This window comes from Amblyraja radiata, chromosome 7 (genome assembly GCF_010909765.2).
Source record: "Amblyraja radiata isolate CabotCenter1 chromosome 7, sAmbRad1.1.pri, whole genome shotgun sequence".
In the NCBI taxonomy this organism is placed as follows: domain Eukaryota; kingdom Metazoa; phylum Chordata; class Chondrichthyes; order Rajiformes; family Rajidae; genus Amblyraja; species Amblyraja radiata.
This window is the reverse complement of record NC_045962.1, coordinates 90959288-90976639: the sequence shown is the minus strand read 5'-3', so window position 1 is coordinate 90976639 and position 17352 is coordinate 90959288. Positions and strand designations below refer to the sequence as shown.

At 52.4% G+C, this 17352-nt stretch overlaps 2 protein-coding genes across 2 annotated transcripts in view; both read right to left on the bottom strand.

Moving 5' to 3' along the window:
* tns1 (tensin 1) overlaps positions 1–8756 on the bottom strand; it is a 20548-nt gene extending 11792 nt beyond the window's left edge. Inside the window, exons 1-2 of the mRNA XM_033023531.1 lie at positions 8668–8756; positions 1155–1324 (exon numbers count right to left, since the gene is read on the bottom strand). Coding sequence (XP_032879422.1) covers positions 1155–1324; positions 8668–8724 — 227 coding nt within the window. The 5' untranslated portion in view covers positions 8725–8756. The remainder of the gene's footprint in view (positions 1–1154; positions 1325–8667) is intronic.
* Positions 8757–11901: 3145 nt separating this feature from the next.
* Positions 11902–16519, bottom strand: LOC116975654 (unconventional myosin-X-like). The gene is made up of 4 exons (XM_033024982.1): positions 15864–16519; positions 13814–14254; positions 12349–12540; positions 11902–12052 (listed from the first exon to the last, which is right to left on the bottom strand). The coding sequence occupies exons 1-4, from the start codon at positions 15981–15983 to the stop codon at positions 11948–11950; spliced, it is 858 nt and encodes a 285-aa protein (XP_032880873.1). The 5' UTR covers positions 15984–16519; the 3' UTR covers positions 11902–11947.
* Between the last annotated feature and the right edge of the window lie 833 nt (positions 16520–17352).

Genomic DNA, 17352 nt, shown 5'->3' with positions numbered 1-17352 from the left:
TCCAGCCCCCACTGCCCAGCCCCCACTGCCCAGCCCCCACTGCCCAGCCCCCACTGCCCAGCCCCCAGTGCCCAGCCCCCAGTGCCCAGCCCCCAGTGCCCAGCCCCCAGTGCCCAGCCCCCAGTGCCCAGCCCAGCCCCCAGTGCCCAGCCCCCACTGCCTAGCCCCCAGCCAAGCATCTGCAGCATCCACTGTGGTCACTGGCTGATGGACAAGCAGTGGGTGCTGGACACTGGGTGCGTGGACTTTGAGATCAAAATGTGTTTATTCATAGAAACACAGACCAGTCCAGCACAGGAACAGGCCCTTCGGCCCACAATGTCCGTGCCGTACATGATGCCAAGACCAACTCCCCTCTGCCTGCACGTGATCCGTATCCCTCCATTCCCTGCATATCCATGTGCCGATCCAAAAGCCTCTTAAACACCACTATCGTATCTGCCTCCACCCCCACCCCTGGCAGCGCGTTCCAGGCACCCACCACCCTCTGTGTAAATAAACCTGCCCCACACACCTCCTTTAAACTTCGCCCCTCTCACCTTAAAGCTGCGCCCTCTAGTCTTGGACATCTCCACCCTGGGGAAAAGGTTGTGACTGTCTACCCTATCTACGCCTCTCATCATTTTATAAACATCTATCAGGTCTCCCCTCAACCTCTGACGTTGCAGAGAAAACAATGCAAGTCTGTCCAACCTCCCCCTGTAGCTGAAACCCTCTAATCCCGGCATCGTTCTGGTAAACCTCCTCTGCACCAAATGTCTCCAAAGCCCCCACATGCTTCCTGTAATGGGGGCGACCAGAACTGCACGCAATACTCCAAATGTGGCCTGACCCAAGCTCGTCCTATAAAGCTGCATGGTGACTTCCTGACTCTTGTACTCCACGCCCCGACCCACCCACCGATGGAGGCAAGCGTAACGTAGGCCTTCTTCACCGCCCGCTCTGTCCACGTGTGTTGCTGCCTGACCCTCTAGGTTTCAGCTACAGGGGGAGGTTGGACAGGCTTGCATTGTTTTATAAACAGGTTCGGCTTTTCCCCCCGAGTAGGAATGTCAAACACCAACGGCCCAGGGGCCCCTTGTCCACCGGGACCGTCCCTGCCCGCTGGGCTGGCGAGCTGCACATCTGCCTGGCTGCAGCTGGGCCTGACTCACATCTGGATGGCGTTGAGGCCGGCCATGTACATCTTCTGCAGCCGGTCTTTCCAGTAGATGGGAGGAACCCTGAAGTAATGGACGCTGCCCGACACGTACTGGAAACACGAACCGTTCTTGCTGAAGCAGTTCCGCTCGTAATCAACGGCAAACGTGCCCGGCTCAGAGCTCTGGTGGGTGGAGGTGGCAGCAGTTAGAGTGAGGGCAACCAGCACCAACCCCCCCCTCACACACCCACCCCCCACACACCCACCCCCATCACCCACCCACCCCCCACACACCCACCCACCCCTCACCCTCTACCCCCATCACCCACCCACCCCCCACACACCCACCCACCCCCATCCACCCCTCACCCTCTACCCCCATCACCCACCCACCACACACCCACCCCTCACCCTCTACCCCCATCACCCACCCACCCCCCACCCACGGGGGGGAGTGAGTAATCCATTTACCGGGGCTGTGGTCTGGAAAAACTTAGACCAGGAAGGAGGGGGGGGGGGGGGGGGGGGGCAAGAAATCTAAACTAAACCAAACTGAACTAGAACTAAACTCAGATGTGGGAGGTCATGGTGTCGGATGGCCCTCCAGACGTCCACATCTGCACCAGGTGCAGCGAGATGGGGCTCCTAAGGGACCGTATTAGGATCCTGGAGCAGCAGCTCGATGACCTCTGTCTGGTCAGGGAGAGTGAGGAGGTCATAGAGGGGAGTTATAGGGAGGTGGTCACTCCAAAACCACAGGAGAGAGACATGTGGGTCACGCTAAGGAAGGGAAAGGGGCAGAGGCAGGGACGAGGGAGTACTCCAATGTCGGTACACCTTGCAAATAAGTACTCCTGTTTGAGTACGGATGAGGATGACAGCCTACCCGGGGGTAGCAACAGCGGACGGGCCTCCAGCACAGAGACCGGCCCTGTTACTCCTGAAGGTAGGGACAAAAAGAAGAGGGCAATAGTATTTGGGGACTCTATTGTTAGGGGGTCGAATAGGCGATTCTGTGGACGCAGTCGGGAGACCAGGATGGTGGTCTGCCTCCCTAGTGCCAAGGTCTCGGACGTGTCTCAACGCATCCAAGATATCCTGAAATCAGAGGGAGAGGAGCCTGAGGTCGTGGTACATATAGCTACCAATGACATAGGTAAAAAAAGGGAAGAGGTCCTGAAGGGAGGATTTAGGGAGTTGGGAGGAGAGTTAAGGAAAAGGATCAAAAAGGTAACAATCTCAGGATTACTGCCTGTGCCACGCGACAGTGAGAGTAGGAATGGAGCGAGGTGGAGGATAAATGCTTGGCTGAAAGACTGGTGCAGAGGGCAGGGATTCAAGTTTCTGGATCATTGGGACTTCTTTTGGGGAAGGTGGGACCTGTACAGAAAGGATGGGTTGCACTTGAACCCGAGGGGGACCAATATCCTGGCGGGGAAATTTGCAAAGGCTACTGGGGAGACTTTAAACTAGAATGGTTGGGGCGAGGGACTCAAATAGAGAAAGCTAGTAGACAGAATGAGAGGCAGGAAGCAGAAAAGGGAAGCACTCGGACACAAGAGGAGAAAGAAGAAAAAGGAAATAAACAGAGAATAAGAGGCGGGGGGTTTCTTAAATGTGCATATTTTAATGCTAGGAGCATTGTAAGAAAGGTGGATGAACTTAGAGTCTGGATAGACACCTGGAAGTATGATGTTGTGGCGATCAGTGAAACATGGTTGCAGGAGGGCTGTGATTGGAAACTAAATATTCCAGGATTTCGTTGCTTCAGGTGTGATAGAATTGGAGGGGCAAGAGGTGGAGGTGTTGCATTGCTAGTCAGGGAAGATATTACAGCAGTGCTTTGGCAGGATAGATTGGAGGGCTCATCTAGGGAGGCTATTTGGGTGGAACTGAGAAGTGGGAAAGGTGTAGCAACACTTATAGGGGTGTATTATAGACCGCCAAATGGGGATCGAGAATTGGAAGAGCAAATATGTAAGGAGATAGCAGATATTAGTAGTAAGCACAAGGTAGTGATTGTGGGAGATTTCAACTTTCCACACATAGACTGGGAAACACATTCTGTAAATGGGCTGGATGGTTTGGAGTTTGTAAAATGTGTGCAGGATAGTTTTTTGCAGCAATACATAGAGGTACCTACTAGAGAAGGGGCAGTGCTGGACCTGCTGTTAGGAAATGAGACGGGTCAAGTGGCGGAGGTATGCGTTGGGGAGCACTTCAGGTCCAGTGATCACAATACCATTAGTTTCAATATAATTATGGAGAGGGTCAGAACTGGACCTAGGGTTGAGATTTTTGATTGGAGAAAGGCTAACTTTGATGAGATGCGAAATGATTTAAAAGGAGTGAACTGGGACATTTTGTTTTATGGGAAAGATGTAGAAGAGAAATGGTGGACATTTAAAGGGGAAATTTTAAGAGTACAGAATCTTTATGTCCCTGTTCGGTTGAAAGGAAACAGTAAAAATTGGAAAGAGCCCTGGTTTTCAAGGGAAATTGGACATCTTGTTCGGAAAAAGAGGGAGATCTACAATAATTATAGGCAGCATGAAGTAAATGAGGTGCTTGTGGAGTATAAAGAATGTAAAAAGAATCTTAAGAAAGAAATTAGAAAAGCTAAAAGAAGATATGAGGTTGCTTTGGCAAGTAAGGTGAAAGTAAATCCAAAGGGTTTCTACAGCTATATTAATAGCAAAAGGATAACGAGGGATAAAATTGGTCCATTGGAGAAACAGAGTGGGCAGCTATCTGCAGAGCCAAAAGAGATGGGGGAGATATTGAACAATTTCTTTTCTTCGGTATTCACCAAGGAGAAGGATATTGAATTATGTGAGGTAAGGGAAACGAGTAGAGTAGTTATGGATACTATGAGTTTCAAAGTAAAAGAAGTACTGACACTTTTGAAAAACATAAAAGTGGATAAGTCTCCAGGTCCTGACAGGATATTCCCTAGGACATTGAGGGAAGTTAGTGTAGAAATAGCCGGGGCTATGACAGAAATATTTCAAATGTCATTAGAAACGGGAATAGTCCCCGAGGATTGGCGTACTGCGCATGTTGTTCCATTGTTTAAAAAGGGTTCTAAGAGTAAACCTACCAATTATAGACCTGTTAGTTTGACTTCAGTGGTGGGCAAATTAATGGAAAAGATACTTAGAGATAATATATATAAGCATCTGGATAAACAGGGTCTGATTAGGAACAGTCAACATGGATTTGTGCCTGGAAGGTCATGTTTGACTAATCTTCTTAAATTTTTTGAAGAGGTTACTAGGGAAATTGACGAGGGTAAAGCAGTGGATGTTGTCTATATGGACTTTAGTAAGGCATTTGACAAGATTCCTCATGGAAGGTTGGTTAAGAAGGTTAAACTGTTGGGTATAAATGCAGGAGTAGCAAGATGGATTCAGCAGTGGCTGAATGGGAGAAGCCAGAGGGTAATGGTGGATGGCTGTTTGTCGGGTTGGAGGCAGGTGACTAGTGGGGTGCCTCAGGGATCTGTGTTGGGTCCTTTGTTGTTTGTCATGTACATCAATGATCTGGATGAAGGTGTGGTAAATTGGATTAGTAAGTATGCAGATGATACCAAGATAATGAAGAGGATTTCCAAAGTCTACAGAGTGATTTAGGCCATTTGGAAGAATGGGCTGAAAGATGGCAGATGGAGTTTAATGCTGATAAATGTGAGGTGTTACACCTTGGCAGGACAAATCAAAATAGGACGTACATGATAAATGGTAGGCAATTGAAGAATACAGTTGAACAGAGGGATCTGGGAATAACCGTGCATAGTTCCTTGAAGGTGGAATCTCATATAGATAGGGTGGTAAAGAAAGCTTTTGGTATGCTAGCCTTTATAAATCAGAGCATTGAGTATAGAAGCTGGGATGTAATGTTAAAATTGTACAAGGCATTGGTGAGACCAAATCTGGAGTATGGTGTACAATTTTGGTCGCCCAATTATAGGAAGGATGTCAACAAAATAGAGAGAGTACAGAGGAGATTTACTAGAATGTTGCCTGGGTTTCAACAACTAAGTTACAGAGATAGGTTGAATAAGTTAGGTCTTTATTCTCTGGAGCGCAGAAGGTTAAGGGGGGACTTGATAGAGGTCTTTAAAATGATGAGAGGGATAGACAGAGTTGATGTGGACAAGCTTTTCCCTTTGAGAATAGGGAAGATTCAAACAAGAGGACATGACTTCAGAATTAAGGGACAGAAGTTTAGGGGTAACATGAGGGGGAACTTCTTTACTCAGAGAGTGGTAGCGGTGTGGAATGAGCTTCCAGTGGAAGTGGTGGCGGCAGGTTCGTTGGTATCATTTAAAAATAAATTGGATAGGCATATGGATGAGAAGGGAATGGAGGGTTATGGTATGAGTGCAGGCAGGTGGGACTAAGGGAAAAAAGTTGTTCGGCACGGACTTGTAGGGCCGAGATGGCCTGTTTCCGTGCTGTAATTGTTATATGGTTATATATGGTTATATGGTTAGACTGAGAGACCGGGGTGAGCGAGGAGAATGGGTCAGGGTTCATGGGGCGACGGCTGGAGAACGATTGAATGGCGGAGTAGACTTGACGGGCCGAATGGTCTATATCTTATGAACACTGGAGGTGAGGGAGTGAGGGGGAGGAGAGGGAGTGAGGGGGAGGAGAGGGAATCAGGGGGAGGGAGTGAGGGGGAGGAGAGGGAGTGAGGGGGAGGGGAAGGGGGTAAAGGAAATTAAACTCAAATATACTAAACAAGTTAACTAAACTGCACCAAACTGAACTAAGTAAACGACTCTAAATCACTCCAAAACACTTTAAATAACTTTAAAACACTCTGACTACCATAACACCTCTCTGCTCAAGAACTGAAACACTCTTAATCTACTCTAAAACTCTCCAAAACGACTCTAAAACTAATCTCAAACCAGTGCTTTGTCCACACATTGACCGGGCCTGCAGTTCCCCGCTACACCACACGGTGGGAGTGTTGACCACACATTGACCGGGCCTGCAGTTCACCGCTACACCACACGGTGGGTGTGTTGACCACACATTGACCGGGCCTGCAGTTCCCCGCTACACCACACGGTGGGAGTGTTGACCACACATTGGAGCGACCTCTTTATAAAGCCACTGCACATTGGGAGTTACTGACAGCAAATGAGATAGAATTGTGCTCTTCACTGCAAAATGCTTCTTTATTGCTCTGACCTGTTTCACTTCTGCACAAGAGAGTTGTGAATTTGTGGAATTCTCTGCAGTGGAGGCCAATTCACGGCCGGGTATACCCAGTCGTGTTTTAAAAACCTGTGTGGACCAACTGGCTGGAGTTTTTACGGACATTTTCAACCTCTCACTTCTGAGGTCTGAGGTCCCCACCTACTTTAAAAGGGCATCAATTATACCGGTGCCCAAGAAGAGTAAGGTGACTATCGACCAGTGGCACTAACGCCGGTGGTGATGAAGTGCTTTGAGAGGTTGATCATGGAGCAAATCAACTCCTACCTCGACAAAAACCTGGATCCACTGCAGTTCGCTTACCGCCACAACAGATCAACGATGGATGCGATCTCGCTGGCCCTCCACTCCGCACTGGACCACTTGGACAACAAAAACTCATATGTCAGGCTGTTATTCATCGATTACAGCTCAGCATTTAACACAATCATCCTCTCCAAGCTGGTTACCAAACTTGCAGAACTGGGTCTCTGTGCATCCCTCTGCAACTGGATCCTCGACTTCCTCATTCACAGACCAGTCTGTTCGTATTGGTGGAAATGTGTCAGCCTCGATAACAATCAGCACGGGAGCACCTCAAGGCTGCGTGCTCAGCCCCCTGCTGTACTCACTCTATACTCATGACTGCGTAGCCGATCATAGTGCGAACTCCATCATCAAGTTTGCCGACGACACCACTGTTGTGGGACGTATCACTGATGGGGATGAGTCAGAGTTTAGAAGTGAGACTGACCAAATGGTGCCAGCACAACAACCTGGCCCTCAACACCAGCAAAACCAAGGAGCTGATTGTGGACTTTGGAAGAACTAGGAGGGGACCCACAGTCCCATTTATATCAACATGGAAAGGGTCAAGAGCTTCAAATTCCTGGGCGTGCACATCTCTGAAGATCTTGAAGAAGGGTTTCGGCCCGAAACGTCGCATATTTCCTTCGCTCCATAGATGCTGCTGCACCCGCTGAGTTTCCCCAGCAATTTTGTGTACCTCTGAAGATCTTTCCTGGTCCCAGAACACTGATGCAATTATCAAGAAAGCACACCAGCGCCTCTACTTCCTGAGAGGATTACGGAGAGTCGGTTTGTCAAGGAAGACTCTCTCTAACTTCGACAGGTGCACAGTTTAGAGCATGATGACCGGTTGCATCGTGGTTTGGTTCGGCAACTTGAACGCTCAGGAGCGGAAAAGAATGCAGAAAGTTGTGACCACTGCCCAGTCCACCATCAGCTCTGACCTCCCCACCATCGAGGGGATCTATCGCAGTCGCTGCCTCAAAAAGGTTGCCAACATCATCAAGGACCTACACCATCCTGGCCACACACTCATCTCTCCGCTGCCATCAGGTAGAAGGTACAGGAGCCTGAAATCTGCAACATCCAGGTTCAGGAACAGCTACTTCCCCACAGCCAACAGACTATTAAACACAACATCAAACAAACTCTGAACTATAACAGCCTATTGCACTTTATCTGTTTATTTATGTGTGTGTATACTGATCTGTTCTGTATTTATGCCTACAATATCCTGTTGTGCTGCAGCAATGCAAGAATTTCATTGTCCTATCTGGGACACATGACAATAAACTCTTGACTTGACACTGGATGAATGTAAAGAGAGTTAGATAGAGCTCTCGTGGCTAGCGGTGTCAAGGGATATTTGGAGGGCAGGAACGGGTAACTGATTGGGGATGATCAGCCATAGTCGTATTGAATGGCGGAGCTGGCTCGAAGGGCCGAATGGTCTCCTCCTGCACCAGTTTTCTATGGTAGAGCCCGGACTGACCAGTTTGTACTGGGGATAAGGAGCTGTTGATGTGGGGGCCGGGACAGGCTTGTACTCGTCTTAATGCCGGTAGACTAACGGGCAGCTCAACTAACTAGTGTTTGGGGATGGATTCCAGACAGATGTGGATGGAGAGTTTCACATCTCTATTGGGGAGCGGCAGCTGGAACATCTGGAAACTTGGTCTTTACCAAAACAAGAATGAGGGAGACGCGAGTGAGATACAGACACAGACTATCAAACTTCCCGTCTCTGCCGCAATTCCAGATGTTCCGCTGGTTTCCACAGCTGGAGGATGGCAGCGGTGAGGAATTGCAGATGTTAGTCTGAACCCCAGAATCGGGCGGGCAACTCACCCCGTCCCCAATGTGACGGGTCACCGTGGGCCCCGACTGTGGACGTCTGCACCCATCACCCATGGGTGCCCTGACACCCACAGGCGTCCCCTGCACCCGTGAGCTCGCCCCAGCTCAGGAGCCCAGTCTCCCCCCTCCCACCCAACTACACCCCCTCACCGTGGCGCCGCCGGACACCGGGACGAGGAGAAGGAGAATCCAGATGTTCAGCCCCATGTTGCGACTTCTCTCCCTTGTGTCCGCTCTCCCCTCTCCTCTGTCTCTCTCCCCTCCTCTCTCCGTCTGTCTGTCCCCCTCCCGTCTCTCTCCCCCTTCACACTCTCCCTGTCTCTGTCTGTCCCCACCCTCTCTCCGTTTGTCTGTCTCTCTCCCCACTCTCACCCTGTCTCTCCCTGCCCCCACTCCTCTCCCCTCTGCCCCCACTCCTCTCCCCTGTCTCTCTCTGCCCCCACTCCTCTCCCCTGTCTCTCTCTGCCCCCACTCCTCTCCTCTCCCCTCACCCTGTCTCTCTCTCCCCTCACCCTGTCTCTCTCTCCCCTCACCCTGTCTCTCTCTGCCCCCACTCCTCTCCTCTCTCCCTCTCCCTCTCCCTCTGTGTCGCCGCCAGCAGTTGGGCCGCATTTTATAGAAACGCGGCGGGTTCCAGATCCGAATCTCCACCTTAAAGGCGTCGGTCACATTCCACAAGAATAAACTGGCCGATAAAATATAGCGGCAAAGCCGAGGCACAAACGCTGCAGATGCTGCAACCCTGAGGTAAACACGAAGTGCAGGTCAGGCAGCATCTTCATCAGTCTGCCCGAACCACTCCCCACCTATCCATGTTCTCCACAGATGCTGCCTGACCCGCTGAGTTACTCCAGCACTCTGTGAAACGTCACCTATCCATGTTCTCCGCAGATGCTGCCTGACCCGCTGAGTTACTCCAGCACTCTGTGAAACGTCACCTATCCATGTTCTCCACAGATGCTGCCTGACCCGCTGAGTTACTCCAGCACTCTGTGAAACGTCACCTATCCATGTTCTCCACAGATGCTGCCTGACCCGCTGAGTTACTCCAGCACTCTGTGAAACGTCACCTATCCATGTTCTCCACAGATGCTGCCTGACCCACTGAGTTACTCCAGCACTCTGTATTTAGCTCAGGGTTGCAGCATCTGCAGTTTCCTGTGTTGTGTTCAGTCCTGGTCCATCAACAAGCATGGATCAGGTACAGGGGCCCGGACAGAGAGCCGCCGTTGAGGCAGAGACCACAGTCAAAGTTGATTATACATTCACCAGTGTCATTATTGTACATGATTCTATTTTATTCAGTGTCATTATACATTGTATGTTTCTCTGTCATTATTGTACATTTGTCTCCGTGTTATTAATATTTTACAGGCTTGAGCTGCAGCAACTAATAAATTAATTGCTCCATTGCGAGTAGATTTACTTTACACTTTAGATACAGCGCAGAAACAGACCCTTCAGCCGACCAGCGATCTCCGCACACTAACACTATCCCACACACACATACACACACGAGGTATAATTTACAATTTTACTAAAGCCAGTTATTCAACAAATCTGCACGACTTTGGAATGTGGGAGGAAACCGGAGCACCCGGAGAAAACCCACACGGTCACAGGGAGAACGTACAAACTCCGTACAGACAGCGCCCGTAGTCGGGTTCGAACCCGGGTCTCTGGACCACCCACTGAAGCAGCTGGGACCGTCATCTGTGGAGGGGCGGGCGAGAGATCAGGTGTGGCCTGAGGGGGAAGGGGTGACACACAGTGTGTGATCAGCAGTGGGTGGGAGCAGCACCCCAGGGTGCCTGTCCTGTGGCGGTGTGGAGTGGAGGGAGAGGGGGAACGGCAGCTACGTGGGGCATCAGCCATGGTCTACTGAGCGGTGGAGCCGGTGGCATTAATGGTCCCACACGAGTGGACCAGCCAGAGGGAGGGGTGACCTTATAGAGGGGCCCAGGGTTGAGGTTGAAGGTGAGGGGGAAAGATAGAAGCATCACTCGATGGACCAAGCTGCCGGAAGAGGTAGTCGAGGCAGATAGAATCACAGCATTTAAAACACATTTGGACAGGTACACGGATAGGACAGGTTTAGAGGAAGTTGGGCCAAATGCAGGCGGGTGTGACTAGTGTGGATAGGGCATGTTGGTCGGCATGGGTGAAGGGCCTGAAGTTGGGCTGAAGGGCCTGTATGACTCTGTGACCACGGCCACTCTACACTGGAGGCCCAAACTCAACCGACAAAGCTGTTCAGATCATGCTGTGTGTGTGTGTGTGTGTGTGTGTGTGTGTGTGTGTGTGTGTGTGTGTGTGTGTGTGTGTGTGGGTGTGTGTGGGTGTGTGTGGGTGGGGGGGGGAAGCTCATTCACAACATTTGGTTGTTGTACGTTGAACAATTCCACCCGTGACCTGTAGTCGCCCATTAAATAACTCCTGGTGAGTAAAGACGCCACAGAGTCTGCAGCAGAGTGCGGGGGAACTGCAGGCAGGAGCGGGGCACAGCCTTGCAGTGGGGGGGGGGGGGGGGGGGAGTGAAGGGAAGTGGCAGTGGGTGGGGTTGGAGGGTGGGTGAGGGTGAGAGGTAGGGGTGGGGGTGAATGAGGGTGGGTGGGGGTGGGGGTGAATGAGGGTGAGGGTGAGGTGGGTGAGGGTGTGGGTGTGGGTGAGGTGGGTGGGGGGGTGAGGATGAGGGTGAGGTGGGTGATGAGGATGCGGGTGAGGTGGGTGAGGATGAGGGTGAGGTGGGTGGGGGTGGGGGTAGGGGCAGAGGGCGGGTTGGATGGTCAGGGTGGGTGAGGGTGAGGATGAGGGTGGGGGTGAATGAGGGTGAGGGTGAGGTGGGTGGGGGTGGGGGTGAGGATGAGGATGGGGGTGAGGTGGGTGGGGGTGAGGATGGGGGTGAGGTGGGTGGGGGCAGAGGGCGGGTTGGATGGTCAGGGTGGGTGAGGGTGAGGATGAGGGTGCGGGTGAGGTGGGTGGGGGGTGAGGGTGAGGTGGGTGGGGGCAGAGGGCGGGTTGGATGGTCAGGGTGGGTGAGGGTGAGGATGAGGGTGGGGGTGAATGAGGATGAGGGTGAGGTGGGTGGGGGTGAGGATGGGGGTGAGGTGGGTGGGGGTGAGGATGGGGGTGAGGTGGGTGGGGGTGAGGATGAGGGTGCGGGTGAGGTGGGTGGGGGGTGAGGATGAGGGTGAGGTGGGTGGGGGCAGAGGGCGGGTTGGATGGTCAGGGTGGGTGAGGGTGAGGATGAGGGTGGGGGTGAATGAGGATGAGGGTGAGGTGGGTGGGGGTGGGGGCAGAGGGCGGGTTGGATGGTCAGGTGGGTGAGGGTGAGGATGAGGGTGGGGGTGAATGAGGATGAGGGTGAGGTGGGTGGGGGTGGGGGCAGAGGGCGGGTTGGATGGTCAGGGTGGGTGGGGGGTGTGTGGGACTAGCAGCTGGTGACGGTGACGGCCGCTGGCGTTGTCTTGCCGCCGCTGTCTGCCTTGACGATGTTGCTGATGTGGGCCTTCATTATCTTGGTGATCTCAGCCACCTGCAGCACGGAGACACAACACAGAACACGGAACACGGAATGTGGAACACGGAACACTGAACATGGAGCACAGAACGCAGAACACGGAACGGGCTCTTTTAACCAAACACCGCACCAAGTTAAACAACTCCCCTCTGCCTGCACGTGATCCGTATCCCTCCATTCCCTGCATATCCATGTGCCGATCCAAAAGCCTCTTAAACACCGCTATCGTATCTGCCTCCACCCCCACCCCTCCCCCAACCTTTCTCCCAACCCACCCCCACCCCTCTCCCCCCACCACCCCCACCCCTGACCTGCGTGGTTTCGAAGAACATCTCTCGGGCGGCGGCCGTCAGCCGGAAGGTGCTGGGCTGAGGGGCCCCAAACGCTGCGATCTCCTTGAAGCCGAACCTCTCCAGGGGCCGCGCATCCCCCCGCTTGTAGATGGAGACGGTGTCAGCGCTGACCCCCAGCCACAGGTCACTGGGGAAACCTCCCTCCTTACACTGTGGGGTCAAACACAGGGGGTCACCGTCACACGGGGTCAAACACAGGGGTCAGACACAGGGGTCACCGTCACACGGGGTCAAACAGAGGTCACCGTCACACGGGGTCAAACAGAGGTCACCGTCACCATGGGATCAAACACAGGGGTCACCGTCACCATGGGATCAAACACAGGGGTCACCGTCACACGGGGGCAAACACAGGGGTCACCGTCACACGGGGTCAAACACAGGTGGTCACCGTCACACGGGGTCAAACACAGGGGGTCACCGTCACACGGGGTCAAACAGAGGGGGTCAAAGAGGGGGGTCACCATCACAGGGACATGTTGCAGGGGACCAGTCAGAGAGCCAATCAACCATTCACTGGGGGGCCATTGACTGGGCCAGCGTTGGTTTAGAAGGGGGGGGGGGGGGGTGTGACAACAGAAGACATGTGTGGAGTGAGGGAAGGAGAGTATAGATTTGAGTATAGGAGCAGGGAGGTTCTACTGCAGTTGTACAGGGTCTTGGTGAGACCACACCTGGAGTATTGCGTACAGTTTTGGTCTCCAAATCAGAGGAAGGACATTATTGCCATAGAGGGAGTACAGAGAAGGTTCACCAGACTGATTCCTGGGATGTCAGGACTGTCTTATGAAGAAATACTGGATAGACTTGGTTTATACTCTCTAGAATTTAGGAGATTGAGAGGGGATCTTATAGAAACTTACAAAATTCTTAAGGGGTTAGACAGGCTAGATGCAGGAAGATTGTTCCCGATGTTGGGGAAGTCCAGAACAAGGGGTCACAGTTTAAGGATAAGGGGGAAATCTTTTAGGGCCGAGAGGAGAAAAACATTTTTCACACAGAGAGTGGTGAATCTCTGGAACTCTCTGCCACAGAAGGTAGTTGAGGCCAGTTCATTGGCTATATTTAAGAGGGAGTTAGATGTGGCCCTTGTGGCTAAGGGGATCAGAGGGTATGGAGAGAAGGCAGGTACGGATGATCAGCCATGATCATATTGAATGGCGGTGCAGGCTCGAAGGGCCGAATGGCCTACTCCTGCACCTAATTTCTATGTTTCTATGAGAGGGATTGGAGGAAGGGAGGAGGATAGGAAGAGAGGACAAGGGGGAGGAGGGGGTGTCCACATTCACCAGTAACCCAACACAATACTGGGTGACCCTGACGTGTTGATGGTGCTGGGGGGGGGGGGTCTCTGTCTTGAGGATGTGAAGGGTTTAAGTGGTGACCAGAACAGAAAGCCAAGCGAGGAAGGAGACCGACCCACCTCCACATCGAAGAGTGTGGAGCCGTATCCTGGCCACTCCATCACGATGTCCATGTATCTCAGCATGGCCGCCTGTTGCTTCATACCCTGCAACCTCATCCACTTGTCCACCACGCTCGCCCGGGTAGCCGACATCTCCTCCCTCATCCACATCTCCAACATCTGCTCCTCCTCCATCTTCTGCTTCCTGAGCGAGCCGGTGCGGAGACCCAGGCGTAACGTTCCATCCAGGAAGCTGGTCCTTCTCTTCTCCAGGCTCTGGCTGTTGGATTTGGTGGCCTGGAAGATCTTGGCCCTCAGCCTGCACACAGGGTAAACCTGGTGCAGGTCCAGGGGCCCCTTGGCATGGTCTCCCTGCAGGTACTGCAGTCTCAGGGCCGCAAGCAGCCGCAGGGTATCCTCTGGTGCAGGGAAGTGCCCACTGATCAAACACTCATGGGCCTGGAGTGAGGAAGATCACAACGAGATAGGATTCAGACCCTTGAACCTGTCCTGGCATCTAGTGAATCCTGACTGCATCCTTCCCCTCAACAACCAACTTGGTTATAAGACCCATCACTCTCCGGTTATCTGTATCTACCCAATCTATTCCTCTCATGATCTTATACATCTCAATAAGATCACCCCTCATCCTTCTGCGCTCCATGGAATAGAGTCCCAGCCTACTCAACCTCTCCCTGTAGCTCACACCCTCTAGTCCTGGCAACATCCTCGTAAATCTTCTCTGAACCCTTTCCAGCTTGACAATATCTTTCCTATAACACGGTGCCCAGAACTGAACACAATATTCTAAATGTGGCCTCACCAACGTCTTATACAACAGCAACATGACCTCCCAACTTCTATACTCAATACTCTAACTGATGAAGGCCAAAGTGCCAAAAGCCTTGTTGACCACCTTATCTACCTGCGACTCGACCTTCAAGGAACCGTGCACCTGTACTCCTAGATCCCTCTGCTCTACAACACTACCCAGAGGCCGACCATTCACTGTGTAGGTCCTGCCCTTGTTTGACGTCCCAAAATGCAACATCTCACACTTCTCTGTATTAAATTCCATCAACCATTCCTCCGCCCACCTGGCCAATCGATCCAGATCCTGCTGCAATCGTTCACAACCATCTTCACTATCTGCAAAACCACTCACTTTTGTATCATCAGCAAACTTGCTAATCTTGCCCTGTATATTCTCATCCAAATCATTGATGTAGATGACAAACAGTAACGGGCCCAGCACCGAACCCTGAGGCACACCACTAGTCACAGGCCTCCAGTCTGAGCAGCAACCTTCCACCATCACCCTCTGCTTCCTTCCATGGAGCCAATTTGCTATCCATTCAGCTATCTCTCCTTGGATCCCATGCGATCTAACCTTCCAGAGCAGCCTACCATGCGGAACCTAGTCGAATGCTTTACTGAAGTCCATGTACACAACATCTACAGCTCTGCCCTCATCAACCTTTTTGGTCACGTCTTCAAAAAACTCATTCAGATTTGTGAGACACGACCTCCCTCGTACAAGACCATGCTGACTGTCCCTAATCAGCCCTTGCCCATCCAAATGCCTGTATATCCTATCCCTCAGAATACTCTCCAGTAACTTTCCAACTACAGATGTTAAGCTCACTGGCCTATAGTTCCCAGCATTTTCCCTGCAGCCCTTCTTGAATAGAGGCACAACATTTGCCACCCTCCAGTCTTCCGGCACCTCTCCTGTATTTAAGGACGACTCATAAATTTCAATCAGGGCTCCCGCAATTTCCTCTCTAGTTTCCCACAATGTCCTCAGATGTATCTGATCAGGCCCTGGAGATTTGTCTACCTCCTACACGTTAGTATGTCCTGAACCTCTTCGACCACAACACAGACTGCTCTCAAGACACTTCTATTGACTGAACTAAGTTCCTCCATCCTCCTGTCTTTCTCCTCAGTAAATACAGAGGATAAATACTCCATCTCCTGTGGCTCCACACAGAGATGAGTGGGTGAGTGAGTGGGTGAGTGAGTGGGGGTAGGTGGGTGCTGGACTGTGAGTGAGCAAACTGCTTACCTGCTCGAACATGAACACAAACTCCAGGCCGTGCCTGGGGACATTCTGGACATCCAGGAAGCAGTAGAGTTTGAAGTAGAGACACCAAGGCGGTCGTTCCTGCTCCTCATCGCTGCTCATCCTGCAGTCAGACCACAGCCGTCAGTCACCGCGATCAACCCCCCGGCACCTGCGGCAACTCGCCCGCGGACCTGACCAACCCACTCAAACCCAAATCAGAGCGAGACCCCCACACAGCATCACCAACCCTGGGACCATGGGAAGCAGCTGTGGCATCACACAGTGATGAAGGGTGTCCAAGGACACAGCGGCACACAGGTGGGCAGGTGGCACACAGGTGGGCTGCACAGGTGGGCAGGTAAGTCACAGGTTGGCTGGAGAGGTGGGCAGGTGGGACACAGGCGGGGACACAGGTGGGCTGCACAGGTGGGCAGGTAAGTCACAGGTTGGCTGGAGAGGTGGGCAGGTGGGACACATGCGGGGACACAGGTGGGCTGCACAGGTGGACAGGTAAGTCACAGGTTGGCTGGAGAGGTGGGCAGGTGGGACACAGGTGGGCTGCAGAGCTGGGCTGGAGAGGTGGGCGGGGGGCACAGGTGGGGTGGAGAGCTGGGCCAGGTGGGACATTCCTAAGTGTAAGGTGAAGCACTTTAAAATGACAAATACTAACAGCACAGGTGAGACAGGTAGCAGGGACCTTGATGACCTGGGCTGCTGGTCATAGCTCCCTGAAAGCAAAGGTAGACACAAAATGCTAGAGTAACTCGGCGGGACAGGCAGCATCTCTGGAGAGAAGGAATGGGTGACGTCTCAGTCTGAAGAAGGGACTCGACCTGAAACGTCACCCATTCCTTCTGTCCAGAGATGCTGCCTGACCTACTGAGTTACTCCAGCACTTTGTGCCTATCTTGGGTTTAAACCAGCATCTGCAGTTCCTTCCTACACCGTTTGTCTGCTCCCTGGTACCACAGGCAGACAGGATGGGACAGGAGGGCGGGGGGGCTTCTGCCTGCGCTCAGGGCCGAGGCATTGAGTAGAGGAGTTGGAACGTCCAGTTGCATTGGCCAGACCACACTTAGTGCATTGTGTGTAGTTCCTGTGGGATGCGGAGGCAATAGAGACAGTGAGAGTAGATTCACCAGGGCTGGTGGGCTGGAGCTTGGAGCATGGAGGGTGAGGAGGAGACAGTGAGAGTAGATTCACCAGGGCTGGTGGGCTGGAGCTTGGAGCATGGAGGGTGAGGAGGAGACAGTGAGAGTAGATTCACCAGGGCTGGTGGGCTGGAGATTGGAGCATGGAGGGTGAGGAGGAGACAGTGAGAGTAGATTCACCAGGGCTGATGGGCTGGAGATTGGAGCATGGAGGGTGAGGAGGAGACATTTAGAAAGAATGTGTAAGATATGTTTAGCGGGGTGGGGAGCAGTCGTAGGACTGACCGCTCCAGCCGGGTCAGTATGTCGGCCAGCAGGTGATGAGGGAGTTGGGGGTT

What these genes read in the sequence shown, in the direction of transcription:
- LOC116975654 (XM_033024982.1), bottom strand. Translation starts at nt 15,983, where the DNA reads ATGAGCAGCGATGAGGAGCAGGAACGACCGCCTTGGTGTCTCTACTTC. An exon ending in TTGTGTTCATGTTCGAGCAG is followed by an intron (nt 14,255 to 15,863) that starts GTAAGCAGTTTG and finishes TCCTCACTCCAG; the next exon opens with GCCCATGAGTGTTTGATCAG. An exon ending in TGTTCTTCGAAACCACGCAG is followed by an intron (nt 12,053 to 12,348) that starts GTCAGGGGTGGG and finishes TCCGTGCTGCAG; the next exon opens with GTGGCTGAGATCACCAAGAT.